The sequence below is a fragment of the Hippocampus zosterae genome, chromosome 17 (genome assembly GCF_025434085.1).
Source record: "Hippocampus zosterae strain Florida chromosome 17, ASM2543408v3, whole genome shotgun sequence".
NCBI lineage: Eukaryota > Metazoa > Chordata > Actinopteri > Syngnathiformes > Syngnathidae > Hippocampus > Hippocampus zosterae.
In genome coordinates this window covers 3,394,484-3,422,367 of record NC_067467.1, presented here as the reverse complement: position 1 = coordinate 3,422,367, position 27,884 = coordinate 3,394,484, and the positions used below count along the sequence as shown (strand labels likewise).

Genomic DNA, 27,884 nt, shown 5'->3' with positions numbered 1-27,884 from the left:
TCCTCTAATCATTTTTTTAAATAGTTCATTTTTATGTAGCACTTTTAGACACCTTGTATTTTTTTTAATTACTTTTAAAATGTAACATTTTTAAAGTTTTCTGTCAATGTTTAAATGAGTCGCCTTGTGTATGAAATGTGCTGTATCAATAAAGCTGCCTCGCCTTCCCTATATGGGGAATTCACAGCCTTCACTTTACCTCACAGGCTCACAAGTCCTGTTTTTGAAAAATGTAAACTCCACACAGGGTCAGGCCAAAATTCAAACTCGTGATCTCGCGTCTGTGAAGCAGACGTGGTTCTCGGTCACCAAATATATGAAATTAGCAAAAAATATATATATTTATAAGAATGTAGGCATTCAGTCTTGAATGAACTAATATTTAATTAATATATGTACAGTATGTTAAACTCATCAAGCGCGAAATAGAAGGCAATATGAGATGAGGAAAACAAGAAAAAGAAATGAGAGCCATGAGAACTGGTGGGAGGGCCACAAGAATTTAAATTGCTTAATAAGTGTCACAGCATTTTCATTAGAGACAACCCAAGTTTCCTCCCATTGACTGTTTGTCTTTCTTTCCGAGCGGCCTGACCTGAGAGAAATTTCGACCTGAGGTGAGCAGATCTTCGGATGTTGGGTTCATTAATCTGTGACGCTCTTTTCATCTCAATCACAACTTGCAATGGAGAGAAAATACCGACTTTCCATAAATGTAATGTTTTTTAAAATGTTCATATAAACCGATGTTACTCCTCCGACATTGATTGCTTCTTGAAATTTTTTTCTCATGAGTAATATATTTTCTAGAATGCAATCGCGTGTAAAATATGGTTTGATGAGAAGAAGTTAGGAATACATTTAAGAAAGACAGAATTAATGGTATTCACAAATGTTAAATCAAGGAAACAAATAAATACATTAACGGAGAGTATAAATATAGCGAAATGTAAATTTAATTCAATTCATTTGGGTCATGATTGACAGCAATATTTGCTGGAAACCACACATATGCATGCAATGCAAATTTCTCCATTGTGGGACAAATAACGATTTTCTTATCTTATATATACAGCTGATCTAATGCAAACCTTCAAGAAGCATTTCTGTTCTGGCAAAAGTAAAACTTGCACACAGTCAGAAATCATTCCACAATCTGTACTGTTTTTCCAGTCACCATATTTAAATTACTGTGACAGATTTTTGCACTACATCATCACTTGTATGCATATTTTCCAAAAAAGAAATTTGAACCTGCAATCAACTAATAACATTGATTTACAATAGCCCCATTTTCACCAACAAGGCCAAGAATATTTTGCCAGTGGCAATTTAAATTTCTGGTTATGCACCTGTTGCTTAGATGGTTTGTATTTCCACGCAGCTCATACTTCTTGGGAGAACATCCAAACGAGACTGATGACGTATACAGGGGGCGGTGCTGTGTTGCTTTGTCGCTCATTACTGACACCTAAAGACTCTTAAACATCATTGCAGTTTACATAAAATCCTTGAGACGGTCACCTCTAAAGTTAGTGTATATATTGCGTGTCTTCAAACATATTGGATGACTTTAAAATATACAATCAACATTTCACTGTTGATTGTATTTTATATATTTTGTATATTGTATAACTGAAGTACTTAGAAAGCCACCCCCGGGAATCTCTTTATCGAAGTAAATCATTTAAAACAGTCAATTAAAAGGACAGAAAACTGTAAACACCTATGAGCAATTTCGAATATTTGCTTAACCTAACATACCCTGTATGTGGTTCTGGACTGTGAGAGTTGATCGCAGCCACTTCTGCTAATCTAGTTACTGAGCTATTTGGAGTCACAAGACAGGAAACCCCGCAGTGCGCATGTTCCAAAAAATCCATGCAGGATGCATTGTGTGAATTATTTGAAGTCATTTGGTCTAATGAGGAGAAATTAAATTAATAAGCAACAGCAACAAAAAGCAGCTCTACTCCAAGCCTTTGTTGGCATGATAAAGCTTAAATGTAGAGTGAATACAATCCTGACAACTCTGACATGTTTACAATAAATATGCTGATGGTTTAAGAAATTCATAAGATGCTTTTGCTAGTCTTACTTTTATTGATTATTTGAAATACTACTACATACAGGTTGGAGGCAAGTGGATGCCTCACGAGTATATTAGACTAATAAACTCACTGAAACAGGCCCAGGTTTGTCCCAAGTCCATTTGTGAGTAAAGTATTACAAGAGTGTTTTTTTTTTCCAGCATTCATACTTTTTACGACTGAATTTGATGGAGTGCTGTGAAAACCCTTTGCATGTAAAATGGGTGCCTTGGCTCAATAAATATTGGGAAATAATGGTCTACTCGACGCAGCTTCCAAACAGTACAAAACTTTTCATGCTCATGTTCTAGTTTTTAAAAAATAATTTTATTATTGTTATTATCATTGTTATTATATATATATATATATATATATATATATATATATATATATATATATATATATATATATATATATATAAATTATCTATATTTTGCATCTATATGTTTTATATATATAGTTATTTAATTTTCTATTTCCCACTTACTGTACAGTGTCATAAATACAGTGGTCCACTTGTCTCACCAGCTTCCTAAATTTCAACAGGATGGCTCTTCTCGACTACCCTGTTCCACGAGTGGATGTGACCTTTCAGGAAGTTTCCCGCGTCCTCCAGCTCTCTTTAAGCCCCGATCGTTTTGCCGACTTCAAAAGCACCCTCGAGAAGCAGAGGTCAGCTCTTGAAGAGGCCCAGCAAAACTTTGCATCCATTATTACAGGCCAAGAGAATTGGGTGACGCAGAATTTCAAGAAAAATCTGCTCTCCTGTGCGGACCCGCTAACAACGGCCACAGCCCTTCCCATTGTTCTTCTACCATCCAAAACAAAGGGATGCGGCCAGCTAATGAGAGCAGCCGCTCTGCTTTGGGCAGCGGCAAAGCTGTATTGTGAGCCAAACATGCTGGAGGGCGACGTGCCTTTGGAGCAAACCCAGCAATCGGAGGTTTTTGCTGCCACCCGAATTCCTGGCAAGAGTCATGATGAAATTAAGGTACGGGAAAATCCAAAGATGTCACAAATGTACTTTTTTTTTTTTCAACCCCTAAATCATCCGTTAATTTTCCCTCCTATAGGTGTACCCGGAAAGCATTCACGCCATTGTCACTTGTGCTGGGGGCGTATTTTCGGTTGACATACTACAGCGTTCCAGCGCAGACGGGCCGTTATCTGCTCGATCCTTCCTTGCTATCTACAAGCAGCTGGCAAAGGTGCTGGAGCAGCCCGGCCCCGGAAATGAGAGCGACCCCTTGGCCATTTGTAGATTCTCTGCGTTGGAGCGCAAGTCCTGGGCCGCCATCAGGGAAGAGATCATGCAGAAAGGAGGAGCTTCTGCAACATCACTGAAGCTAATGGAGAGCGCCGTGTTGGCATTAAGTCTGGAGGACTGTTGCGCACCTTCCGAATTGGCGGACATCCTCAAAGCAGTGAGGCTGGGAGGCGAAGGAGATGGTCCCTGCCTGAGATACTATGACAAGGTAAGACCGCTTACACAACCATTTTCCTCACTTTTTGTTTCATTTTCCACTGCAGTCTTGCAAAAACATTTTTTTTAAATGAAGGTATCACTTATTGTGGGCGGCCCGGTAGTCCAGTGGTTAGCACGTTGGCTTCACAGTGCAGAGGTACCGGGTTCGATTCCAGCTCCGGCCTCCCTGTGTGGAGTTTGCATGTTCTCCCCGGGTCTGCGTGGGTTTTCTCCGGGTGCTCCGGTTTCCTCCCACATTGCAAAAAAAACATGCATGGCAGGCTGATTGGACGCTCTAAATTGTACCTAGGTGTGAGTGTGAGCGTGAATGGTTGTTCGTCTCTGTGTGCCCTGCGATTGGCTGGCAACCGATTCAGGGTGTCCCCCGCCTACTCCCCGAAGACAGCTGGGATAGGCTCCAGCACCCCCCCGCGACCCTAGTGAGGATCAAGCGGTTCAGAAGATGGATGGATGGATATCACTTATTGTAATGGCTCAAGACAAAAATGAATATTCAAAACTCAACATCCACAGAAATCCAAATGATAGACCATTAGAGGTCAAGAAGGTCACACCGGATGGGCTGTGAGTTATCAGCGTACAAAGTCAACTGAGACGGTGTCTTTTTTTTCTCTTTTGGCAGGTGCTGAATCTGGTGGTGTTCAAGAACGGCACAGCCGGCATGATGTTCGAGCACTGTGCTGTGGATGGGATGGTGGTGAGCCTCGTCACTGAGAGCGTATACCAGTTGTCCGAGACGGCCGATTTTAGCCTCGTCCACACCGATGCGGATAAAGTCAATGGCTCTGCCACGGTGGATGACGTGACTCCTTCACCCCCGACATCCTTAACATTTACTTTTCACCCCGCGCACGGCGCCGACCCGTGCCCCGATTTCAAATCCCCAAATCCCGTTCTCACTTTCGATGTGCCGTCTTATCCCGATGTGTTTTCAACTCTCAGAAACCAAAGAGGCCTCTATGACGCTTGGATCAACTTCTCTTTACAACTTTCCCTGAAGCAGACTTTGGGGGAATCCGCCGCCGCTCACATGCTTGTCACCCCCACCCATATGCGGCACTTCAAACACGGCCGTTGCGATCCCACCTACTCGGTCACCGCGAAGTCGCGCAGGTTAGTGGGTGTCTTGGCATCGAGCAACACAATGCAATGCACGGATGAGCTTTTAACTTTGTTCCATGTTGCATATTTGGAACACAAGGCTCTCATAAAAAACACCAAAACCGGAACTGCTGTAGGTCCGCATGTAGCTGCCCTTCGCCAAAATTTACCGAATGACAACCCTTTGAAAAAGTTTCTCAGCCCCTTTGGGTGTCCGTCTGTGTACCTCACCGGTACCGACCTGATGGAGGGACTGGAGTGCGGAGTTGGAAACGTTTATGCCCAAGATCAGCTTGCTGTAACCTACCTTGGCAAAAAGGACAAGGTTCGAATTGTGCTTAACGCCAAAGGTAGCTTTGCTTTGGTACTGGACAAGCTTCAGGAAAGCCTGAAGGCAAACTTGAAGTTTGTGATGATTTTAGCTCTTAAATACGCAATCGCTTGTCAAATGGGAGCTCTGGAGTGTCTCCTCAAAGAAAACCAAACAAAGAACATGAATGGCGAGACGAATCACTTTCAGACGAGTACCGGCGCTGACATGAGTTCGGACTACACTCTGTTAATCCACGGCGGCGCTGGAGAAGGAATGATGCTGGACGCGCAAGTGCTGAATGTCATCGAATTTGCTCTGCAAACGGCTTTAAAGCTCGGATCGCAAGCGCTTCAACGCGGCGGGGCGAGTCTGGATGCGGTTCAAAGGTCGGTCGAAGCCCTGGAAGATTGCTTTCTCTTCAATGCGGGTAAAGGCTCAGTTTTCAACAGAGAGGGCAAGATTGAAATGGAGGCCGCCATCGTCGACGGCAATCGAATGAGATCTGGAGCCGTCGCCTGCGTGCAATGTGTAAAGAACCCCATCAAAGCGGCTCGGTGTGTCATGGAAAAAAGCTCACATTGCCTGATTGTGGGAGACGGCGCGGAGGAATTGCTGCGAGGCTTGCAAGAAGAGGCAAAACCCATCAAGCCTGACTACTTCCACACCGATCTCCGTCACAGAGAGTTAGCCGCGAAGCTCAACGGCGCCAATCCTTCCAAAAACAATCACCCGCAAACCGTCGGGGCCGTGGCGTTGGATCGTCAGCGCGGCTTGGCTGCCGCAACATCCACGGGCGGGTTGGTGGGGAAGCTGAAAGGGCGAGTTGGTGATACGGCGGTCGTCGGAGCGGGGATATACGCTGACGACGCGTTAGCCGTTAGCTGCTCCGGAGATGGAGATGTGTTTTTAAGACACACCGTGGCGCAAAAAATCGCCAGCCTCTACCACCACAAAGGCTTTAGTCTCAGACAGGCCTGTAGAGAGGTGATGACAGAAAACCTGAAAGATGTTTGCGCGGGGGTCATCGCCGTCGACGCCAAGGGGAATCACGTTGTCGAAACGAATGCTGCCGTCATGTTTGTGGCCTCCATGGTAGGTGGAATATCGAGAGTCGAGGTGCTTCGACCCCTCAAGAACGTCTCTCACGCCATCTGGGAAACCGATGAGCTGGTTGCATATCTGAATGCCAACCCTTGGACCCCCGGGTCAACTATTTTGACCAGGAAGACTCTCAGTGGGGCCCAGAGCATCTTTCATTTGGCTGAACCTGATTTTGTGTCTCTGCTACAAGAAGCGAAATCTGTCTCCGAAATTCTGTGTGACAAACTCGCCGTGCAACGTTGCGCTTTGGTTTTCTATCCCAGCCCCAATCACCCGGCACAAATCCGACTGCTACCACTTCACGGCTTAGGGCCAAAGTGGCAGGCCCATCTTGCCAGCCAAGACGAAGTGTACTCCTCCAACCCGGGATACTGTAACTCTAAAAATGGCCCACGTTGGGATGACGAAGCACTGGACAAGGTTCAAACCCAGATACGGAATGGATTACCAACATCAAATGCTCCCTCCAGCTTTGAATTTTTGGGTCCTCACTCCCATGACAACCTGTTTAGTCGGATTGTACGGGGAGAGGAGCAACATTGGAGAGTCTGGGAAGATGATCAACACGTTGCGTTCCTAACACCCTACCCAAACACGCCGGGGGTAACCGTCGTGGTGCCACGCAAACCGCTGTCCAGTGACATCTTTCGACTGGAGGGAAGCGACTACAAAGCTCTGATCTTGGCATCTTATAAAGTGGCCCGACTGCTGGAAGAAGGAATGGGAGCTCAATGCGCGCTCATCTTTGAGGGCCTTCAGATCGATTACGCTCATACCAAGCTGATCCCCTTGCTACCTCCCCCGGAAGGCCTGAAAATCGCCGGCCCCCAAACGGAATTCTTCCTCAAATACCCCGGATACGTTTCCTCACTGGATGGTCCGGCCGCCGACCCGGATGACCTCAAAACCCTCTACTCCCAAATCACTCAGTGCCGGCCCTCGCGATCATGGGAAGACCCCGAGTCCCACTCCACGCACGCTATCACGTGCCAGTGGTATCGCAACCTGTTCCAGATACAGAACACCCTTTTCCACAGCACGGTGGAATATTTCAGCAATTCCTGTCAGTACTCCTACGCCCTGACGCCTCTCACGACAGACACCATCTCCTCCCCGATGGGTCTGGGGTCTGATTCCGAGCCGGTTTCTATTCACCTCTTGGGTCAAGACATCCACCTAGCAGACTCGATGCAATTTGTTCTGGAGTATTTCCTCCGCTTCCAGGATAACCTGCAGGGGGCCTACTACATATCTCCCAGCTTCCGAGGAGAAGATCCCGACGCCACACACTTGAACCAATTCTACCACGTGGAGTGTGAACTGTTGGGTGACATGGACCGCGCCATTTCAATAGCAGAGGGATATTTGTATCATCTCACCAAGTCCATGCTGAAGAGACACTCGAAGATCATCCTCAACACCGCTGGGACCCTCACACATGTCACACTCCTGCTGAGTAAATTGGATGGAAAAAAACAACTACCACGAGTCTCTCTGGACCAAGCCATTCCGATGATGCCTTCTGCCGATTGCTTGGAGTGGGTCCAAGAAGGTCAGCCGCAGTTTGGGAGAAAGCTGACGCGCAAAGGAGAGCGGCTGTTGATAGAAAAATACGGGGGCCCCGTTTGGCTGACTGAGATGGACCATCTCTCGGTTCCCTTCTACCAAGCCTATGTGGAGGGCAGCGGGCGAGCCAAAGCCAAGGCCGCGGACCTTCTGCTGGGTTTGGGAGAGACTTTGGGTCTCGGCGAACGTCATTCCACCTCTTCCATGGTACAGGAAGCCCTCGGGCACCATGCGGTTCCGCAGCAGACTTATAAGTGGTACATTGACATGCGCGAGGTGAAGCCGCTTCTTACCAGTGGGTGGGGGATGGGGACGGAGCGATACTTGTGTTGGCTGCTTCAGCATAATGATGTCCGAGATACGCAGATTATCCCGAGACTCAAAGGACATAAGTATATGCCATGATCATCAGTGGGCTAACCGATTAAAGAGAAATACAAAGCGTCAACTATCAATCATATGTAGCATGCCTCGATGATGCCAAATATTAAAATTTCCAGCTGATTTGTGTGATATTTATTTCCAAATGTTCATGTTTCAATGGCAACAAGAACCGCTTAACCCTTTGTTTCTTCTACAGTTTGGCAGAAATCAACGATGCATATGTTGTGAAAGGAATCACTTATTTAAATGTTTCCATCAGTTGATTATTTTCATCTTATGCATGAATTTTCAAGATCTGTGTCAGTGAAAGTTGCCTCTTTTAGTCGTACCAACTATGTTTCAGAATGGACAAAGCATTTAAAGACAGCATACATGTCATAGCGACCTTTTCTCTTGTGCAATGACTTTTTAGGTGGCTCATTTTTTTAATCAAAGTCAAGTTTTAATGTGAACTGAATGCTCCTGCAACTCATCTCAACTCACCATCTTCGAAATATTTGTACGTGCAACTTAAAAGACAAACATTTTCACTGTTGCTTTCATCAAGGAAATAAATAAATATGAATCTGTCTTAAGTGGGCCGTGTTTGTGAATTGTATACTGTACTGATATGCCAGGGGATGCACCACGCACACCTACGCACATATCCAACAATTTTCCAAAATGCCGATCCTTACAGCTGCGCCTGTGCTGGAGCGTGTTCCCGCTGAATTTGGGTGAGGTACATCTTGGACTGGTCCTGAGTCAATCATGGGCACATCCATTAAAACTGCACACAGGAAGCTGGAACATTCAAACCCAGAGCCTCTCTACCGTGAGGCAGATGTCCTAACCACTAATTCACAATGCTGCCTACTCTCCTCCAACACATACTTTTAATTTACATCATCAAATAGATCACAGGTGTCATACTGAAGGCCCAAGGGCCAGATCCGTCAAATAATGTTTGTCAACTTCTATAGTCCTTGACATTTTGCAATAATTTTGTTACCCTGTTCACACTGGGTTGAACGACAGTCGAACAAACAAAACAAAAAGTTGATTAATTACAAAAAAAGTTTTTATTTCGTGAACCAAAACGACCTTGCTCGCAACACAAATCAATACAAATTAATCAATTAATTAAGTACCGTAAATAAATGGACCAAGCGATGGCTCGTAACTTGGAAAAACTACAGGAAGTACTGTACATGTAAACGCCATTACGCAAAGATTGGCGGGTGGGAATCCTCTATTTCATACACACGGGTGCATGGTTTGGATTTGACATTCCGTATACCTAAGCTATAACGTCATTATCCTTTACTAGAATAAAATATTAATTTATGAAGTTATGTCAACCCATTTAGCTGACGAAATAAGTCACCCGGAAGTAGAATGTCAGTCGGCTATCTGTTTCCGCTTTTGACTTGAGTGGCTTGACCCCCAGACTGGCAAGATTTTTTTTCCTGAAAATCCTTTGATCTAGTTTTCACACGTAAGTACTTCGTGTTGTTTGACGTGTGTTATATTTGACAGTCTGTCATTCGCCGTGTCTCTTGCGTGTTTCATGTGTAGGTCAGCGCTTGGCTAACGTCAGTGGGTGTGAAATGCTAACAGGCAAGTCAGAAGAGTGACTTTCCTTGCTGTCAGCCATTTTCTTTGTCAAATTAACCTTAGTAGATTTTCATGTCCATGGACACCGTTGTCGTCGTTTCACGACAAATATGGGGACTCTTTTAGGCAGTCACGTTGATGCAAGGTGTCCATGCTTGCTAACGTTAGCTTCAGCCTCTTGGTACAGGAAACCTGGCTTGGGATTTGCAATGCGTGTCAGCCACCTTGTTAATATCTAATGGTGTGCTTATTTTCCGGGTCATTTGGCTTTTCAATACGATCGCATGTTGATAAGTATTGCTTTGAATACACTGTACAAAAATGTTGAGTGTAGAGGACAGTACTGTCGATATTCTGAGGAAAATTCGGTCAATGGTTAAAACATTGCTAATACGTATAATATTGTGCAAAAGTCTCAAGGCCACGATTGCATTTATTTTAGAAAAGACAGGGAGTGCCAATATGGTTCTGCAGGTTTAACCATTCATTTGGTGCCATATTAATAGTAATGCACTCGCATCCAGATCATTACCAAATCTAGTGATATAAAATTGGTTGTTGAACTGTAATTGGTTGTTCCTTCATACACAATTCCTTTCCATCAGGGATCACCAACCTTTTTGTGAAAGCAACTTCTGGCCTACCCGTGTCATGCACACTTCTGAAGTAACAAATCTGCCGAAATGACCTTGAATTCTATATTGTTAATGATATTTATGGATGTAAAGACACTGACCATGTTCGTGATTTCTCACAATAATTTTCAACAATTGTTCAACATTGGCCGAAACAGCTAAGTAGCTCTATGCAACACTTTATTTCTGTAAAACACTGCACATGTTAACATTTCAAATGACAACTTCACTGGTGAGCTATTTTTAGATCAGACCTGTGGGCTACTCATGTGGTCCGTGGGGGCTGCCCGGTACCCACGGGCACAACTTTAGTGACCTCTGCTCGACATACGTTGACGTACCTGTAGAGAAAATGTGTGGATGGTTATTCACTGCTGTGAAAAAGGGTCAAAACACAATCATTTTGTAAAACAAAAACAACCCCCCCCCTGTAAAACCTTTATGCTTTCCCTCTTATATTAATAGAGAATTTCCTGGAAGAAAATTCTATGTATCTGTTATTTTATAATTTTATTATGCTCCTCTTTTCCCCCATTTGCACAGGTGCCAGGGTCTCCCCCCCTCTTTAAGTGTGGTCCCTCATGGGCGGCTGGTCTAGTAGTGCTGTGCTGCAGCTGTACCGGGCGCTGCTCCGTGCAGGGCGTCACCTTCGGTATACCGACCGCAACTACTATCGCCGCGCTTTGGCTCGTGAGTTTCGGCGCTGCCAAACCCTGACGGCACCTGAAGACAAGGAAGAGGCTCTGAAGAGGGGCCAGTTCTTCCTCAGTAGCCGATTGGGTGGGCTTATGTAGGGGGAATTTGAAGGCGAGGAATTGGTCATCTGAAAGTATCTCTCCCAGGTGGGTTTTCGAATACCGTATGTATCTATAAAATTAAAATCTGTTTTATTGTGGAGCCAGTTCACAGCCAAAATTTTAGAACATTTATACAAAACCGAGATTGAGTGCATCAAGGGTAGAAGCTCCGGTGAAATCTCTGACTAAAAGTACCCGTTTAAATACATTTTGCTGAAGATCTGGAAGAAGATGCAGATGAGAAATGTATTTTCGACAATTCAGTCTCTGTGGTGTTACCAGAGTCAAACCGCTGGGGAAAAAAAAGACACTGCAGATTCATTTGTTTCATCTAAATGTTTTCAACACGTTAAGATGCAGTTAAATCTTTGTGGAATATTCCTTTTAATCTGAAATGTACCTTAGAAGGAGTTCATTGGTGTGTACTTATTTGTACAGCATCAAATGAATTTGTTTTTAAAAAAAAAGTGTATTCCTGATTTCAGCTGCAGGATGGCCGGAGTGAGTGGAGACCGTAAAGGGAAGAAAGATGACAATGGCATCGGCGCAGCCATCGACTTCATGCTTTCCAACGCAAAGCTTGTTTTGGGAGTTGGCGGAGCAGCCATGCTGGGCATCGCAACGCTTGCTGTCAAAAGAGTATATGCGAGATGTCTTTTATAGCCCCCCCCCCCACTCCCCTACTGCCATATTGGTCCAAAGTGTAAAAAAAAATCTCACTGCGTTGTCACGCAGATGTATGACCGTGCCATCAGCGCTCCAACCAGTCCCACCAAGATGGAGCAGAAAGGAAAACAAAGCTGGGAGGAGCCAGCCTGGGTGGGTTCGTCGCCGCGGGTTCTGAACCACGACATGAAGGCCACCATGAGCAGGTCGCTGCAGTCCCTGCCCACCGCTTCAAATTCCTTTGAGCCAGGTGTGTGCGACAAATGTGTCGACTTTGCATGAAATCAATGGCTCCAATCGATTCAACCCTTTTGTTGCTTCTATTTCTGTATGGTAACAGACATCCAATTTGGAGGATTCGTGCCATTTATTCACAGTGGGTGCTTATGCTACAGTCAGCCAGATAGAAGAGTTAGATTAGAATTTGTCTGATGAGATCGTTTTATTTCAGATATGTTGCATTGAAGCATACAGCGACCCATGCGATTTGTAGAACAGTCTCCATTGCTCCCCAGACTATCTGCGGAGGGCTGTGGGTCGAGCCGCTGTGAAAGGGAGCGGCCCGACTCAGTCCGACCTGCTCCGCGCTCGGATGCGCCTCTCCCTGCAAGAGCGTCTGTGGGATTTCTACCAGCACGACGTGGACATTCCCGCTGAGGAGCAGGCTGTGGCCCGGAAGGCGGCGTTGGACATCTGCGCCGAGCTTCGAGTGTTCCTCCACGCCAAACTTCCCGACATGCCGCTCCGAGAGATGTACTTGAGCGGCAGCCTTTATGATGACTTGCAGGTGAGACGTAGCACATCTCTTTTTTTTCTACAGTGAAACTCCTCTACAATGATATCATGTTTGCAGCAAGAGAATTTTCACAACAGGGGGCTTTTCACTGTAGCAAATTCTATCTCAGATGTAAACACACACACACACACCGTTTCCGAACGAAGCAGCAGAGGTGGCTGTGACATGCTGCGGTTGAATTTGACTTTTGTGGAAGGCTTGTTTTTATTGTAGTGAATCTCGTTGTGAGGCAAAAGCAAAGAAGATTTTGTATAACGGAACAGGGGGACTTTTCGTGGTAGGGGGAGCAGAAAAGTGGGAATGGCTTTTATGCACGAACATTTTTTCACACTAGGGGGTATTTTTGCCCATGTAGGTTTCGTTGTAGAGGAGTTTCACTGTAATGAGTCAGAGCCGGACTGTGATTCAAACGCAACTCATCCATCACCAAGGTGGTGACGGCAGACCACGCGCAACTGATGGTGCCTCTAATTCTGGAGAAAAACCTGTGGTCATCTATACCAGGAGAGGACACGATCATGAACGTTCCAGGTTTCTGGTTGGTGCGCAGGGAGAATTTAGAATATTTCCCACGGAACAGCAGCTACTGGGACCGCTGCATGGTGGGAGGTTACCTCTCCCCAAAATCAGTCCTTGAGGTGTTTGACAAGCTGGTGGGTACGATCAACTGGCCCGCTATCGGCAGCGTCCTGGACTACGTGATTCGTCCTGTGGTCCCGTCCGAAACACTGACCTTGGAGGTGCAGTACGAGACGGACCGAAAGCTTTCCGTGGACTTTTTGCCATTACTGGTAATGGAGGACGGGACTTCTCTTATAGCCAAACCGCATCGGCTTGCCGCAGAGCGCCACGAAAACCTGTGGCGGCAGAGTTTCAGAGTGGCAGAAACGGCGCGGCTCCGAGCCTTGGATCAAGAAGATGGAGGCTACCGATGCGCCTGCCTCAAAGTGGCCAAGGCCGCGTGCAAGCTCAATCCCGCTCTCAACCGGCTGAATGCCAGCCAGCTCACCAACGCCATCTTGCTGCTAAGCGAAAAGCAAACCAACTGGACCCACGAGGCACTGGCCGACAACTTCCTACAGCTGGTAAAGGCTCTTGTGGGTTACCTGGAGGCGGGGCGACTGCCCTGCGCCCTCAGCCCAAGAGTGAACTTATTCTGTGAACTGACTGAGCAGGAAGTGGATGAGCTGGGCTACACGCTCTACTGCGCGCTTTCGGAACCCGAATCACTTCTGGTGACTGGAGAGACGCAGCTTCCGCATCTCTCCTAAAACATCCGGACATATGCGGCACCCGCCCAGGCATTAATTTGCGTCAGGCATTGTTGCCCCCCCCCCCCCTCCCCAGGCCTCATTTTTCAGGAGAAATACAACACCTGATTCTGACGTCTGAGAAAATTGCCCAATGAAATTGCTTTTGTCTCAAGATGGGTCCGACCGACTCCTCTTGCGTTCATCCAAATATACTTTTACTCACAGGTGCCCATGTCAAGGCCAACCGCGACGGTGTGGCGTTCTGCCGCCGTTGTCTAAATGAAGTTGGTGTACGTTTCATGCATCGTCTCCAAGGTAAACCTTTCATTGTAATATACAAGATATTACTCTGCATCAGATCTCGTTTGCGCTTTTAAACTGATTGGACAGTTTTAGTTCACCGGACAAGTCTTGTGCATTTTATGATAGACATCGTTATGGAGATTACCGATATGTGACACGTTGTCAAAACATAGAATGTAATGTTGGTTGTCTGTATGTCAACACAAAAGCTAATAAAATAAATTCTCATAAATTGATTTGCCAAAAGATAGTTTTGATTTAAATGTGGACTAAAAGTTTGGCAAAAATACTTATGATAACTTATTGTTATTATTATTGTCATGTTTGAAGACGAATGCATAACATGATGCCAAATTCATGTGGAAACTTCTCACGTGTTGATAACCAGCGAGTACGTCAGATGAAGGTGTGCATCTGAAAGCGATAAGACCTCAAAAAGACAGATTTTCAGCGTTGCCATAAAAATCACAATAAAACAACAAAAGCATGTCGTTTTATGCCACTCCAATGCTTGGTCACGAGCAGAAACTATCCCCATGTGACTGTCTGCGTGTACTGGGCTATTCTTTGTTTCATTCTTATGAAGAGGACCTTTCTTCTCCACTACCGCAGCATCTGATTCGGTGCATATCTTTTTGAATGTCAAACTTTGGGACTGACGTTCTTCATGTTAGGACACTCACAATTTCTCCCAAGTCTTTGAAAGAAGTGTTGGTGTCAGCTTTTTTCTTTGCTGAAGAAGCCACACACATGCTTGCTTTTCATTTTGTTGTACTGCATGTCTGTTATTATTTTATTTTTTTGAGAGCTCTCGTCAGTTTTTCTGCAAAACGTGTTTAGACACACCTCACTTGCTCTTCTGTGATACACAAGTTCAAAGTTAAACCCCAATTCACTTGAAGAGTCTATTGCAGGACGCAGGGGTCTGAGGAACAGCAACAACAACTAAGTGCCCGTGGTTCAAGGATTTGGCTCCAAAACTTGTCCCAATTGCATGACGCTGATCTTTGCCGTCACATGTCGCCTTAGGCAGGACCGATGACGTGTAGAGCACTTTTTAATGGAGGCATTCAGTTACACTATATTCGGTTGAAAATGTATTAAATGATGGAGAAGTAGATACATATTTTTTGTATTGTGCATTCGTAACCAAAATAATTTATTGGCAATGACTCAAGTACTCATGTCATTAAGTGCTTTGTGTTGGAGTTACTGACAATCTTCATGGGGTCTTTCTGTGCATGTTAAGTCTTCCTTTGTAAACCGAGTCTATTCTGAAGAAAAAAAAATGTCAGGGTGAGTCACCGTGCCATGTCATGTTCATTGAAATCAAAACCCAAAGTAGGTTTCTACCTCTAGCCATGTGCTGCATCTTGCATGCTGTGCTTTATCCCCCAGCTTTATTTTATTTTTAGTACGGCACTGTGTCTGAGCCGTGCATTACTTCGGACATAGAAATAAACGCGACAAATGGATTTTTAATGTTTTATTCGTTGTCTTGCGGTGTTTCTTTGAAGGAAATGCAGAGGCAGTTTGAACTGATATAAAAAATCACTGGGGCAACTTACTTCTCCGTGAACCATATCAACTTAATTTTGCAACTCTAAGCGCTTTGATAAAATCAAAGATTTACATTCATTGATTTGAGTGTGCGATAGACGGACACAAATCTGAACAGCTGCAACTGGAACAAAACGTATTGTGAACTTTGAAATGCAAGTGCAATCAATAGCAGTAAAATAGGTGAAAAATTCTTGAGCGGGACTACTTGGCTGGTGCAAAGCCCACGCGATCGGCACTCCTGTCAAACACGGTATAGTACTTCCTGATGAAAACATCTCCCAGGATCCAAAGTGGCCCAGCAGGGGGCGGAATGTCCATGGCCATGAAGCCCGAGAGGCAAATGGAAGTCCCCATCTGCGACTCCTGCGGTCAGATAACATTGTTGGAAGGGTCACAGAACAAAACTCAAGCAGGAACCAAATCATACCTTCATGACATAATCTTCTCCAGTCAGGTTAAACATCTTCCCACCAATGCTGAAGGAGATGAGTGGGAGGGTGTCGATCTTCTTACAGTCAATTAAGTACTAAGGAAGAAGAAAGAACGGGACATTCTGTGTCAGAAGAAGAAAATTGACGTTGAAATGCGACTCTGAAGAACTGCACCTCTCCCATGAGCAGGGGCAGCGCTCCGATGGCTTTCTGCAGCGCTCGGATTTCCTCCACGGGACCAACCATCACGGAGGTGCCCGTGTCAACGATAGCCTGGCAGCCTGTTTTGCAAAGAGTCAGCTGGGTGCCCACATCAACTCTGAGGCAGGGAGAGCAAACACACAAAAGGCAAAACACAAAGTGGCGTGCTTTGTAGACCAATACAAAACGCTCCCGTGCAATAATGAAGCCACAGGAGGTTTGTTCTCACCCATTCATCTCAATCTGCCAGTAGGCCTTGCGTGTGACGTTGACATAGTGCAAGTCCCCAGTGTAGTACTGTGGATCGGACCCACCCAGCATCAGCTCTCCTCCCAGCGCCGCTGCAGGGTCTCTGAGACGCAAACACCGACCGGCGTTAACTCGACAAGTGTCATTTATCTTGATCGGCGCTGCTTCTACCTGCTAATGTAAAAAGAGAAGACGTTTTGTGGCAGCAGCTTGGCCGCGATGGCGGAATCAAACACCGGGGTGACGTTGGCAACTGAAATGGAGGGATAGGCCATCCCCAGGACCCCATCAAAGCGGGCCACGGCAAATGTGATGCCAGGCTGCTTCACCGCTTCACCAAACTGCTGTCCGGGCACTGACAGACCTGCTATCTGTACAGCAGCGGGGAACACGGAAAGAGGAGACCTTTTGTCTGACATAATGGAAATAGCGTGACCAATACAACTGCGGAATGTAGTCAAACAACAGATTCATGAGGGTTTAGAACTCACAGTGACCGTGTCTCCACTGATAAACCCGGACAAGCTGCCTCGGCCATATCTGATGGAAAAGGCAGTACCGTTCTGAACGTATGTACTCGACTTCTTTGAGTTGTAGCGATGATGAAGCCCTGGTGAGAGGCAGTGGGTCAAAGTGTTAGTAGTTTCAGTGAATGTAAATCGTGATACGATGGTTATGGAAAGACGCATCTCATCGACGGCATAAAATCGAAATTGGGTGTTTGGGCCAGCCAAAGTGGATCAGGGCACTCACAGCAGGCGACGTCAAAGAATGAGCAGTGAATGGAGGGCACCCAGAGGTTGGAGGATCCGGTGTCGAACAACACGGTGAAGTCCTGAGGTGGGGAGCCGATACTGATCACACCAAAGTATTGGGCCTCGAGAAACGACATCAGAACAATGTTAATCTGGAGTCCATGCAACTTTCAGAACAGATGTTTGAAATGTTGACACGCGTGACAGTGGTCCTTGTAATGAATTTTAAAATTTTCGACTTCATTCTCCTCCCCATCGAGCCAACATTTTTTTCACATTTGTTTTGAACATTAATCAAGTGGTGCCGTCCTCACATTCTCCCAATAGTTAAATTATATAATGTAGTTTTTGGGACGTTTTGTTTCGAGATACAAAGAGGGAGGGGCAGTATCACACTATACCATCTGGCTGCCAGGCTTCAAGTGAAGCAGGTGTGGCAACATTTTCCACTCACAAATTTGCAAGTTGTTGAAAACCCACCTTGTACGTGACAGAATATTTTGTGGGGGAGGCGAGTGGCACTCACATCCATGAAGTTAGTCAGCTTCTCCACGGGTACATCAGGCGGGGGAACGCTATCAGGAGATCCGCTCGACTTGGCCAAAGCCCGAATTTGATCCACGGACATCCCATTATCGTTAATGATGCGGCGAAGGCTTCTGGTCTTATGAAGGGGTACCCTGAAAACAACAATCGTATAATTTATTTTTGTCTTCCGGGTTCATTTGGTGAAACGTAACAAGATCAGTAAATCCCTTTCATTTGAAATGCATGATGGTGACAAATACAGAAACCGTAACTCTCTAATTGTTAACGTGCATTAAATAACAACATCCGCAGAGCAAAACGTCTTCTAAATTCAATTGTATTCAAATACCTTATAATTGCGATGCTCTGTGTCACAAGCAACGTCCCGACTAAGTAGAACATCCCCAGGCGTGTCATTTTTATCCAGGTAGAAAAACGTGTATTTTTCGTGTTTTGCGGAAACTAGTTGTCGTTTCTTCCTTTTTTTAAATTACCCAACTGACGCTTGTGTTTAAAGCCTCTCGGCATTGTCCGCATTCACTCGGTTATCTTCGACACGAGGCACGCATTGGAGGAAAGGAATTATGATCGTCGTTTCTATTGGTCGATGTAGATGTCAATCATTCAGTATTAAAAGCTACGGGAACTGGTCACGAGATTTCAGCGTGATAAAGCACGCACGAAACTGCTTTCGGTAAACACAGCCGACGCCACGATGTTTAACATCTTGGAGACATGCAGTACAAAAATATGGTATTTGTTCATGGGCCTAAAATGCCCGTTTGCTTTGTTGTTTGTGCAATCAAGACTGGACTTAATCCTGAAAATACGACACTGGCCATGATACACATTAACGGTATTCACGGCACTTGTTCGTACCTAGACGCACTTGTTGAGGCAGAAGTGTCAATAAGGGAGCACATGTCACACCACCAAACAACAATGTCACAATAAATAGGCACGGGTCAATCGTAGATGTATACATTGTGTGCGCGTGTGTGTGAGTAAAAGACAATTTTGGCTTGACTCCACCCACCTGTGACGCTGAGATACCAATTATGTAGACTTCATGACTGAAGTCAGTGTTGGAAAGGCAAACACAGAGACAAATTGGATTGCCACTGATACTGAATCCTTAAAAAATGACACCATGTGACAGCATCATGGACTAAAGAAGTGGCGGTAAGCATAAACTTGCAATTTTATAGCATAGGAAAATGCATGATTTGGGGGACATAGATTAATTAAGAATCAATCTATTTAAAATGTAATGTCTTTTTTGCGAATGAAAGCCTGATTACACCTAAACAGAAATAAAGAAAAAATGCAAAATGCTGGGGGGGAGGGGACTAATTATTGTACAAGAACGCTTTAGAAAAACACAATCTCAGTATTTTATATGTATACACTCAATTCAACTTTATACAGCATTTCAGAACACGTGTACACATTGTATTACCTTAAATCGGCAAAACGGCAAGATCCTCAAAAATACAATCAAGTGTTAGTTTTACACAAATTCCAAAAGTTGGTCAGAAGGAAACAACCTGTACCCCTTTAGAATTCTTTGCTGTGTATAAATGTCAACTAAATGAAAAAAAAGATGTGTGATAGTAGTGACAAAAGGGGAAGTAGAGCACGTGGGTGTGACATGTGAAGACTACATATCTGTAGCGCTGCAAAAATGAAATTCCTTGTTTCGGAATGCTGTTGACCTCCCATCAAAATGCTTCCGTCATGCAACAGTTGGTGACAAATGACAATATTCTTACGACCTACATACAAATGTACTTGGAAAATAAGATCTTAGATTGTATAACATGCCACTTTACAGTGTAATACAGTTTTTCTGCCCTTGCCCATCCCTGCCCGCTGCTTCTAGACAGACAACTCCTTCAATGATGACACCTGTCGATGGTTCTTGCAATTTCTTCACAGGAGAGAAAGTGTAAAACTCTAACAAACACATTAATACACTTTCATACTGTTGCAAAATAAAACACAACAAATCAATGTGCCCCACTGGTCTGCCACATGACAAATAAAATCAAATAAAAATGAACTGAAATGGTAATAATGACAAATATAAATGGATAGCAATGGAAAGTAACAATGATTATTCCGCTTTAATGTTGTTTTGTCATTTGCTAACCTTTGCAGCCCAAGATAGAGACTGCATGCTGTAACACGCCCTGTTGGAGCTCTCACCAAGAATGATGAGGTCCTCCACCATTCCACATGCTGCAGTATCTGTGGTAGTGAACTTATACTATACATAAAATAAATACAATAATCTACAGTAGTGGTGCTGGATGCTTTTATGAAAGTATTTGTTGATTTGTGAGTACCGGTAGCTTCAGCTAATTCAAAGAATGGTTTGCTTCGTAACCAGGATGTCCTGTCTGAGTTGAAATTGTGGCCTGTGCCTTCTCCCAGAACCAGCACTGAAAAATTAATTTTTAAGCTCTCGATGTTATTGTGCAATATGTATTATTGTCTACTTGCTTTTGTTTTGTTTGTTTTACCCAAAGAACAACTACGCTGACTGTAGGAGGTTTCGTCCTGTTCGTCCTCCACTTCCAGAGCCACCAATGGGCATTTATGTGGATGCCATTCATCCCAAAATGGTAGTCAATGAATGTAACCGAGCTTCAATTACCGAGGCACCTACAAAGGTATAGAATACATTTTTGCCGTAATTTTTCATCGACACATGAACTTAAAACGCTTTGCTATTTCTTCTAGCCTGCAGCCATGTATGAAAGAGAACCGCCTCGTCCTCCTCCACCTCGACCGCCTCTACCCAACAACAGGCAAATTTCGGTTCAGCAGAAATCTGAGCGGGGCCAAGGCTCCCTACCCAGACAAGATAATGTGAGTGAAAACCGTCTACTACCTGCGTCACAACTATTGTTCAGTTTACACCTCCAGATATGCTCTGTAGTGAGAAATCTGTATTGTTGAATTTCAGCGAGCTGAAACCGCTCAACAGGTTTCTACATTCAGGACAGATTATGAGTTGTTTCTTATAGTTATGCAGGATCGGTCTGATGTGATCCTCTCACGAGACTTGAAATTCGCTTTCAAAGTAAAAAGGAAAAAAAGACGAACAATTATATATTGCATATTATTTTGTGGACTCCCAAGGTATTGCTATGTACTTTAAATACAACTTATTCCACTAAATGACCTCTTATACCATTAGTATAATTTAAAACATGATTTTTAGCAGTATAGTAATAATGTCATAATTGTAAGACATGGTTGCGATATAGTACACATCATTTTCTTTGGTCTTCAACAGATCATATCCCTCCCATGTGCAGATGAGCCGCTATATATGGAAATAGAGGAGGCTCTATATCTGGAAATTCTGCCAGGAAATGATGTCACAGTAAGAAAGACAGTGAGGGACCACACACACACACACACACACACACACACACACACCGCTGATTCTATATGATCTATGAAACAGTTTCAGGCACAAGAGACATCAAGACCTCAAATTGGAATGCAGAGCCAAAGAGACTTCAAGTTCAATTCTTCTCAATATTCCAATGCACAAAAACAGGTAAGTTTCCATCAAAAGTCACCTCTCAATACAACAACATACGCTTGCTATTTAACGTCAACTTCAAAATCCATATTCTTGGATGTGTAAACACAGCAAATGTGACGTCAAGCTATCTAAGATAGCGAAGAGTATCTGTTGAATTTATGTTAGTGCTCCTGTCAGCACACACACACAAAAATTCTGTCACCTATTTCGATAAGGCATAAATAACGTTGATAATTTGTTTTCGTTATAGATGAGTTGCCGACCAATTATTTTAAAATAAGAAAACTGTGAAATCATCTACAGTCAATGATACGCTCTAAAAACACCAGATGTACATTTCTTTCTGTGCTTTTATCTTTCACAGGATATCCAGGAGCTGCTTGAATGGATGCGAACAGTTTCAAGTATGTCTATTTATTCTAATTCCTATACTGTAGATACTTGGAGTAAAGCCCAAACTTCCTTGTGACATTTTCAGCTAAAACATATCCGCACACTGGATTTAATCTCAGAATGTGCTATATTTTCGACAGAAGCGTCGCGCTTGACTCCATCGTTGCATGAACTCAGTAAAGAGGAGGAAATAAGGTAACCACGGGAATTTATCTGATCAGCCCACGAAAACAATACTTCACAGGGGTGAAAAAATATTTGTGCTGGAACGCCACATTTGATTTTCAAAGCAGATCGTTGTGGTCATTTTTAGATGAGGTAATATGAAGAATATTTTTTTAATTAAAATATGATGAAATAATTATTCAGTCTTATTATTTTCGTATGATAACAATTATATGCATAAAGGGAAGTACTGTAGTTTATATTTACCAATAGCTTAAATTTTACCCAAAGATGAATAAAACGTTTAGATACATTGCTATTTCACTCTTTGTAATAAATACATAAATATTAGAAGACTCTTAAAAACGTAAATGCTCACTGGGCTGGATTAAAGAACGGAGTGGGCCAAATGGGGTCCACGGGTTAGGGTTAGGTTAGGTTAGGTTAGGTTAGGTTAGTTGGAGCTATCAGCTAGCCAGCAGGCTACCTTGCTTGTTGTGTATGTGACTGTAACTGTATGTGATGACAAATGTTTGAGCACATCTGTGAGAGCGTATTATGTGAGAGAAGAGACAAAAAGGACATGTTTCCAGCCTATTTTTCCCCCACTTTACAGGGTCTTCAATCAAAGAGCTTTGAACACAAAACAGGCTCTTTGTCTTTTCCACCTTCTCATGACACAGCGCAGTCAACGTCTGCAAGGCTATATTTTAGACTTTAATTCTATCTCTGACCTTCTGGACAAAGAGACGAAGACGACCAAAACTATGGGCATTGCTGGAGGCACCACTGGTGCAGTGGGAGGAGTGGCCGCAATGGTTGGTATAGCCTTGGCACCCGCAACCATGGGCGCATCGCTGGTCGTTACTGCTGTCGGTGTTGGTATGGTGGGAGTTGCAGGAGGAATGGGTGTTCATGCTTCTAAGCCCAACAAGAAGATTGGAGACGGGAGCATGATTAAGAAACTTGTCTATGATTACAAGTTACATGTTGCTGATATAGAACAGTGTCTGGATTTTGTCCTCTGTGAGCTAACGGAGGTTCAAAGGCACGATCTTGTGCGGTTACAGCAGGCTGGGGTTCCACCTGACGCATTGACAATTGCTGATGAAATGCAGTCTTTACTAAATAACATCAAGAATGATAGAAATGCTTTGTACACACGTGGAATGTCTTCTGACAGGCTGCTCCATGTCTTTGCTGCAGAAGTGGATCGATATTTTAAGGAAAAGAATGGTCAGAAAAGGCTAAAGAAGTCCGCGAAGGGCAGACTCTCAGAAAGAATTCAACTGCTAGCTCGAAATCTTGAGAAGGAGCTTGACTATCTGAATTTTGTGTGGAAATTGATGAGACATATGTTCAACAACCAAAAAAATACACTATGACCATGCTTTGAATGCTGACCTTTGTAGAATTTCCCTCGTTTGATTTTTTTTTGTGTCTGAGTGTGCTCGTAAACTGTGGAAATGTTTCATCAGTTCTAGAATGTTGTCAATTGAAATTATTTCAATAATGTAGACCAAATCAATCCAATTATATAAACACAAACACACACACACACGCACGCACACACTACATTAATATTAAAATCCGTATTTATCTTTGCTGCATACAACAAGACGTATGTATAAATAGATAAGATTTATTGGGGAAATTTACAGCCTCCAGCAGCAAGAATGTGGGTAGAAAGAAGAAAGAAGAAAAAACAAACACCATTCAATTAAGTGCAATATAAATACAAAATGGATAAATCGCAGTGCTATTTACAATTGTTTTTCACATCACATCATTTAGTTATTATTATTATTATTGTTGTTACGATAGCATGACTGACCATATCTTATGTGTTCAATTATCTTGTTATTTGATGTTAACTGTTCTGTAAAGCGCTTTGTTTCAGCTGCGGTTGTTGTGAAATACAGCTGTATTGTAATGTATTGTACTGTATTTTTAACTGCAATGGCTATTGCATGTTCAGGTATTTCGTTATCGCTCATCAATAAGTTTTGAATAAATATTCATGAGAGAAAAAAGTGGTGGTTATCTTTTTATTTATATTACGTTTGTAACCGGAAAACCGAACTATAGTCGTTGGCGGAGTGATCGCTAACACGCATAATGCGGAAGGATACTGGAAGGCGGAAAAGTGCTTAAGATTGCAGCTGTGCCCTGTGCGCCATTTTGCTTACCACTTGCCACCCAGAAACAGCATTCGCGGACAAAGGTCTATTTTTGCCGAAATGGCAGTGTAAAAGTGTGCAGCGACACAGCAGCAGCCAACAAACCAGTGCATCCAACCAGTGCACTGAATTACTTCTAATTCAGCGAAAATGTCGTAAGTATTCATTTAAAAGCCGGTACTTCCTCGTAAACGTGTGTCGGGCCTAGCGTTGGCGTCGTGGTAGAACACATTCTTGTCCATTTCAAGTACACCTCCTTTTGAAATGTTATTACTGGCATTCTAAACAGACGTTATAACGAAAGATTAATCATGGCTGATGTAACTCTAGACATTGAGACGCAATGTTTTTATTTATTTTCAACTTCCTCAACACAACCTAAATTCTCTCTGGTCATTATCTCAAGTTATGTTGTGAAAACCATTGGACTTTATTGTTGTGTTTTGTTATTTTACTACTTTGATGTTCCAACCTGGTTGTCGAACAAGATCATTACCTCGTGTTAAAATGGCGGCTTTGTGTGGCTGGGGGAGGGTAACTTGGTGACCGTTTTAGGGATAAATGACGTCACAGTCACCGAAATGACAACACGTGACTTGCAGCTTTTTCCATGCAGTGATGGGGGCGGTGTTGTCATAACAAATGATAATCGAGAAGCACAAACTGCAAATCTTTTTTTTTTTTATTCTATGAAATCAGTTTTATCTCTGTGTCTATGTGTGCGTGTATATACATAATGTAGTAATAATAAAGCACACGTTTTTCAGTCATCCCCCCAACACACACACACACACTTTATTCACTTAAGCAGGGTCTCTTATCTTTTCATAGACTACTGCAAAAATCATCTTGCCAATCTTGGCTGGCATTATGGCCTTGAGACAAAAACTTGTCTGTAAAGGGTAACCGTATTTGTAACCAAATGTAATCCTCTGTGTTTCCAGGTCCCACGTGGAAACCCTCAGCACTGCTGCACACGACAGCAACAAAGAGTTTGGCACCCTCAGATCGTTGTCACGTACTCCTTTTGTGACCAACAACAGCCACTATGACCATGATGACGACAAGCTCACTGTTTGGCCTGGAAGACATGGAGGCCCATCTGTGGGGGCCTTCCTCTCCCATGGCTGACGCCATGGGCTCAGCTGCATTTCACCCTGACCAAGAGGACCATCGCAAAGGAGGACAAACCTCAATGGATGGAGTCACATCACCAGTGTCACCATTCAGCTCCTCATTTCTGTCTTCTTCCTCTCCCCATCCCTTCTATACACCCCCTCGTTCACCGCCAGCTGTCCTCCAAGGAAAAACTGAAACTTCATCCGATCCGCTTCCATTCCCCTGGTTGGCCCACTCTGGGCAGTTGGGAGATGCTGAGGTGGTGGTCTCAGCTGACGGCAAAGGTAAGAACATTTTTATTGATTCTTAATTTAACTGACAGTAAATAATATTTTTAACGGTGCCCATTTTACCCGCAGAAGATGTGTTTGGTGACCTGGATTGGATGGCCGAAAGGGTGGATCTGAGTGACTTCGACCTGGACTCTCTGATAGGCACATCCAGTACTAATGAAGAGTCTCCCAGTGATCCAGATGACCTCCTGGCATCCCTTGATTGCCCCATTGAGCTTGACTCATTCCCAATCCCCATTCTGTCCAGTCTTGCTCCTCCTTCACCAGATATTTCTCACTCACCCTCTGTTGGTTCTGATCCAGTTATCTCCTCAGCGGAAACGGCATCCCACGATGATGCATGCGATGTTCCCTCCCCTGACTCCTCTACCCCAGAACCCCAAGAGGAGTTGGAAATCAAATCGGAATCAACATCTGCCGACTCCCCAAGTCCCCCCTCCCCGTATGACGACTCTTCACCCTCCTCTGCATACACCCTGGATCTAGGTAGTGAGGTGGATGTTCCCATGGATGAGGTGGTAGCTGCTGTGATACCCCCGGTCCAAAGGGTTGTGCTGTCCCTTTCACCAACTCGAATTGTCCTTGTACTGGCGCCTAAAAATGACGTGTGTGCGCACTCCACTGGTTCCACGAGGTCCAACGTGAATCATTCCTCTCCCCCGGCCTCACCCCAAACAAGGTCCTCCAGAACCCAACCATACCCAAACCCTAAACAAAAATATAAGCCCCACTTGCCCACGGTCAAAGTTAAGCCATACCCAGGTTCAGATGAAAGAGAAACTTTGAAGGCACCCAAGAACAAGAAATTAAAGAAGATGGAGCAAAATAAGACAGCAGCCACTCGCTACAGGCAGAAAAAGCGGGCAGAGCAGGATCTTCTGTTGACCGAGCACTCGCTGCTAGAGAGGAAGAATGTAGAGCTGAAAGAGAAGGCGGAATCTATGGCGAGAGAGATTGAGTACCTCAAAGAGCTAATGGAGGAAGTCCGTCTGGCAAGGTTGAAAAGTGGACATTGAGCACTGATGGGATGTGGAAGCGCGTGTTTGAGCATACATGCTCACTGTTTTTGTCTGTTGCAGAACTAACCTCTACTGCAGTGGTCACCAACATGGTGCCCGCGGGCACCAGGTAGCCCGTGAAGACCACTTGAGTAGCCCGCCAGTGCCTGGACATTGTGATTTGCTAGTAGAAATTATGATTTAAAAATGCAAACATTGGCAGTACTGTGAGACATTTCGAAACACGATCAAAGTCTGACAATTTAAATCATCAAGTATTAAAAATAACACATCCTCATATTATTGAAGGTATTTTGGACAAATATGTTATTTCAGACGTGTATCAATTTGGTAGCCCTTCACACAATCGGTACACATGAAGTTGCTCTCACCCTCAAAAATGTTGGTGACACCTGCTCTACTGTATGATATGCAAACACACATATATTGGATTCAGAGTATTGCTTATGCTGAGTATCACCTTTCTAATATTAGTCAAATGGCTTCCAGTACAGTTTGAAACAACCTGTTTCATATCTTGCATGTTTCTCATCTCTGGGCCGATGTATTGCCATAGTTTGGCCTTTTAAAATGTTTTGAATATGTATTACTAAAACCATCTGTTTTATGATTAAAATAAAGATGTGCATTTATTACTTTGTGATTTCTTTTGGGGGCGAGTGTCACGTCTTTGGGGAATGGTAAAGGAAAAAATTGTACATAAATGTTTAGTAAGGTGTTTTTTAGCCGAAAAAAGAAAAAAACGACCATGTATAGTGAGGCATTTTCAGCACAAAAAAAACCGACCATGTATAGTAAGGCGTTTTTTAGCCGAAAAAAAACGACCATGTATAGTAAGGCGATTTTTAGCCGAGAAAAACGACCATGTATAGTAAGGCGTTTTTAGCCGGAAAAAACGACCATGTATAGTAAGGCGTTTTTAGATGGGAAAAAACAACCATGTATACTAAAGCGTTTTTAGACGAAAAAAACGACCATGTATAGTAAGGCGTTTTTAGCCGAAAAAAACGACCATGTATAGTAAGGCGTTTTTTAGCCGAAAAAAACGACCATGTATAGTGAGGCGTTTTTTTTAGCCGAAAAAAAACGACCATGTATAGTAAAGTGTTTTTAGCCGAAAAAAACGACCACGTATAGTAAGGCTTTTTTAGCCGAAAAAAACGACCATGTATAGTAAGGCGTTTTTAGCCGAAAAAAACGACCATGTATAGTGAGGCATTTTTAGCACAAAAAAAACGACCATGTATAGTAAGGCGTTTTTTAGCCGCAAAAAACAACCATGTATAGTAAGGCGTTTTTAGCCGAAAAAAACGAGCATGTATAGTAAGGCGTTTTTTTA

The 27,884-nt window shown here is 43.7% G+C and overlaps 6 protein-coding genes across 10 annotated transcripts; 5 read left to right on the top strand and 1 right to left on the bottom strand.

The window, feature by feature from the left end:
- Window positions 1–526: 526 nt before the first annotated feature.
- On the top strand, window positions 527–8,616 carry si:ch211-256m1.8 (uncharacterized). Of its 2 annotated transcripts, none has more exons than XM_052049856.1 (4): window positions 527–617; window positions 2,637–3,081; window positions 3,164–3,565; window positions 4,199–8,616. In XM_052049856.1, exons 2-4 carry the CDS (start codon window positions 2,638–2,640, stop codon window positions 8,060–8,062), a joined length of 4,710 nt encoding a protein of 1,569 aa, XP_051905816.1. In that variant the 5' UTR covers window positions 527–617; window position 2,637; the 3' UTR covers window positions 8,063–8,616. The 2 variants fall into 2 exon arrangements, with proteins under 2 accessions (XP_051905816.1, XP_051905817.1); XM_052049857.1 differs by having other exon boundaries at window positions 567–617; window positions 2,619–3,081.
- A 672-nt stretch (window positions 8,617–9,288) lies between these two features.
- LOC127590386 (MIEF1 upstream open reading frame protein-like) lies at window positions 9,289–11,066 on the top strand. 2 transcript variants are annotated; one of them, XM_052049904.1, is made up of 2 exons: window positions 9,289–9,518; window positions 10,816–11,066. In XM_052049904.1, the coding sequence occupies exon 2, from the start codon at window positions 10,854–10,856 to the stop codon at window positions 11,064–11,066; it is 213 nt and encodes a 70-aa protein (XP_051905864.1). In that variant the 5' UTR covers window positions 9,289–9,518; window positions 10,816–10,853. The 2 variants fall into 2 exon arrangements, with proteins under 2 accessions (XP_051905864.1, XP_051905865.1); XM_052049905.1 differs by lacking the exon at window positions 9,289–9,518 and adding an exon at window positions 9,526–9,640.
- A 495-nt stretch (window positions 11,067–11,561) lies between these two features.
- On the top strand, window positions 11,562–15,574 carry mief1 (mitochondrial elongation factor 1). Its single transcript, XM_052049898.1, has 4 exons — window positions 11,562–11,708; window positions 11,805–11,985; window positions 12,251–12,522; window positions 12,963–15,574. The coding sequence occupies exons 1-4, from the start codon at window positions 11,562–11,564 to the stop codon at window positions 13,800–13,802; spliced, it is 1,440 nt and encodes a 479-aa protein (XP_051905858.1). The 3' UTR covers window positions 13,803–15,574.
- napsa (napsin A aspartic peptidase) lies at window positions 15,559–18,380 on the bottom strand. The gene is made up of 9 exons (XM_052049903.1): window positions 18,164–18,380; window positions 17,813–17,966; window positions 17,285–17,408; window positions 17,023–17,141; window positions 16,703–16,902; window positions 16,512–16,634; window positions 16,256–16,400; window positions 16,078–16,176; window positions 15,559–16,013 (listed from the first exon to the last, which is right to left on the bottom strand). Exons 1-9 carry the CDS (start codon window positions 18,229–18,231, stop codon window positions 15,852–15,854), a joined length of 1,194 nt encoding a protein of 397 aa, XP_051905863.1. The 5' UTR covers window positions 18,232–18,380; the 3' UTR covers window positions 15,559–15,851.
- Window positions 18,381–18,446: 66 nt separating this feature from the next.
- Window positions 18,447–23,967, top strand: LOC127590382 (uncharacterized). Of its 2 annotated transcripts, XM_052049899.1 has the most exons (10): window positions 18,447–18,567; window positions 18,879–18,996; window positions 19,975–20,069; window positions 20,346–20,489; window positions 20,560–20,688; window positions 21,119–21,208; window positions 21,293–21,388; window positions 21,741–21,780; window positions 21,910–21,964; window positions 22,551–23,967. In XM_052049899.1, exons 3-10 carry the CDS (start codon window positions 20,028–20,030, stop codon window positions 23,317–23,319), a joined length of 1,365 nt encoding a protein of 454 aa, XP_051905859.1. In that variant the 5' UTR covers window positions 18,447–18,567; window positions 18,879–18,996; window positions 19,975–20,027; the 3' UTR covers window positions 23,320–23,967. The 2 variants fall into 2 exon arrangements, with proteins under 2 accessions (XP_051905859.1, XP_051905860.1); XM_052049900.1 differs by lacking the exon at window positions 18,879–18,996.
- Window positions 23,968–24,095: 128 nt separating this feature from the next.
- Window positions 24,096–27,177, top strand: atf4b (activating transcription factor 4b). 2 transcript variants are annotated; one of them, XM_052049902.1, is made up of 4 exons: window positions 24,096–24,269; window positions 25,059–25,517; window positions 25,596–26,607; window positions 26,936–27,177. In XM_052049902.1, exons 2-3 carry the CDS (start codon window positions 25,163–25,165, stop codon window positions 26,540–26,542), a joined length of 1,302 nt encoding a protein of 433 aa, XP_051905862.1. In that variant the 5' UTR covers window positions 24,096–24,269; window positions 25,059–25,162; the 3' UTR covers window positions 26,543–26,607; window positions 26,936–27,177. The 2 variants fall into 2 exon arrangements, with proteins under 2 accessions (XP_051905862.1, XP_051905861.1); XM_052049901.1 differs by having other exon boundaries at window positions 25,593–26,607.
- The last annotated feature ends 707 nt before the right edge of the window (window positions 27,178–27,884 follow it).